At 44.1% G+C, this 2,220-nt stretch overlaps 1 protein-coding gene across 1 annotated transcript in view; it reads right to left on the bottom strand.

The window, feature by feature from the left end:
- LOC134450356 (GTP-binding protein REM 2-like) overlaps nucleotides 1-2,220 on the bottom strand; it is a 27,568-nt gene extending 25,348 nt beyond the window's left edge. Inside the window, exon 1 of the mRNA XM_063200203.1 lies at nucleotides 1,911-2,220. Within this exon, the coding sequence (XP_063056273.1) occupies nucleotides 1,911-2,220 (310 nt within the window). The remainder of the gene's footprint in view (nucleotides 1-1,910) is intronic.

Raw genomic sequence — 2,220 nt, 5'->3', positions numbered from 1 at the left:
TGCTATACGGTGTCTGAATAATAGAAAAACAGGGGTCTGCCATCTGAGGCTATGTCTACATTGAGATCATCACCTCTCGGCTGCCAGTCAAAGCTAACAGGTGAGGGACGCTCATCACTCCCTCACTGGAATGTGTCCCTAGCATGAACACACATTACACTACAAAATGTCACTCGCAGTCAATGCACAGATTTACCATATAACAGGAATAGTGCCGGTGTCGTGCAGAAAAGCGAGTCCCTGCCAGAACACGAGAGCCCTCATTGAAACCAATGGAAACCAATGACCAATTTTTCTGACATTTTTTACCCATTTTTGCAGATAAATCTGACACAATTTAAGATGGAAAGCTTATCAATAAAGAATCTACATTCCTTCTGGAAGTATTACAAAGAACTGGTTACAATTTCAGTATTATTTCCATAAAAGAATCGAAGAATTGTCATAACAAATGTTACAGTTTCATTCAAATAGCTCATATTAAGTGGAGGACGAGTAATGTTTCATAAGCATATTTTAGTTCATAAATTATGTAATTCATTCTGCAAAAATTAGTATAATTTTCTCTCAAAAAATGTCATTGGTTTCAATGAGGGCACTCGTGTTCTGGCAGGCACTCGCTTTTTGGCACGACACCCCCTTTCCATTATATGGGAAGTGCTAAAGGGTACAGTGCTGCTCAATGACCGATTGTTACATTACATTACATTACACTACATTACATTACATCACATTACATTACACTTGCCTAACCCTTTTACCCAAAGCGACATACAGTTATTTTAGAGGGCAGTAGTGACAGGCCCTGGAGCACTGTGGGGTTAGGTGCCTTGCTCAAGGGCACTTCAGCCATGGATGGAGGTGTAGGGAGAGGTAAGGGTGGGATTCGAACCTGCAACCCTCTGATCTTAAGACCACCTCCCTAACCATTAGGCCATGACTGCCCCAATTGTGTTACTGTGCTACTGCTGAGATTGTGCATTGTGCATTACGTAAGATTAAGATATAGATTTACAGACGCTATGTTTTTGTTTTTCCTTCCAATTCGGTAGTGTGGCTCGGTCAGGGCTTGAGATGTGCTGTCAGTGCCGAGATTACCAGACAATGAAAAAAAAAATCCCCATTTCCAATAGGGGTGAAATTACAGCCTCCATGACGATATGATTCCATACCTTTTTCTTAAGGCAGCGATTTGATTATTTTCGATAGTTAAGAATACGCCACAATATGATTCGATTCGATTCGATCGCCAGCCATAAGATTGATGCATCGATACATATTGATTATTATTTACACCCCTAATTTCCAATAAAAAGGAAATGATATAGCCTAGAGCAGTGGTTCCCAACCTTTTTCTTCAAGGACCCATATTTGTATTATTGTAAGCTTTGGTGACCCAACCGCGGTAGTCACATGATAATCTGTTTCCTGCGAAAACTAATTTCAGTTATCATTTTATTCCTCAATTCATCTTCGGTAAAATATAGAATAAATGTTTAATGTAGCACTTAAATTTTGATGCTTCTATGCATATTAATTAAATGCGTTGCCATTTATTCAACATGGGCTATATATATTTGAAAGGAAACCCCTAAATTGAAGAGGGCTCCGCGACACCCTGTGGATCTTTGGTGACCCATAGGTTGGGTCCCGACCCATAGGTTGGGAACCACTGGTCTAGAGCACTGCTGCTTAATATTGAACGACTATGTTGTCGTGTAGAAATGTCTTATGCCATATTCAGGTACATGTTTACAAACGCTATGCCCCAAGTCTACAGCTTCCTAAAATAAGACATAATCAATACATGGTGGGCATAATCCCTGCAGACTGCACAGTCACAGTCTCTATAGTGCCAGTAAGTAGTAGCCAGTGCCGAATGAAGACATGGTTATAAATACTGTATTCACCCTCTGAGTCCACAGAGGCCGTCCTGTCCGTCTCTCCAGCCAGGGCGATGGCCAGCGAGGACTTCCCCACGCCGTTCTGTCCCAGGAGGGCTATCCGCAAGGGGCCCCCATGTCTGCCGCCGGCGTCCACCCCCGGGGGCCCCCCAAACTCCTCTGGAGCCGGGCAAAAGCTGATTGGCGGAGGCGACTGCCCGCCAAGGCCCGACGTCCAATCGCAGTCCTCGTTGACGGCCTCCTCCCGCCTCAGCTGGTGCTTGATTGGCACCGGGGTGCTTCCCCTGCGCAGAGGTGGAGCACTGGACAGCGTCAT

This window comes from Engraulis encrasicolus, chromosome 6 (genome assembly GCF_034702125.1).
Source record: "Engraulis encrasicolus isolate BLACKSEA-1 chromosome 6, IST_EnEncr_1.0, whole genome shotgun sequence".
Classification (NCBI taxonomy): Eukaryota; Metazoa; Chordata; class Actinopteri; order Clupeiformes; family Engraulidae; genus Engraulis; species Engraulis encrasicolus.
Note: the sequence above shows the minus strand (reverse complement) of the source record. Positions and strands in the feature narration are given on the sequence as shown.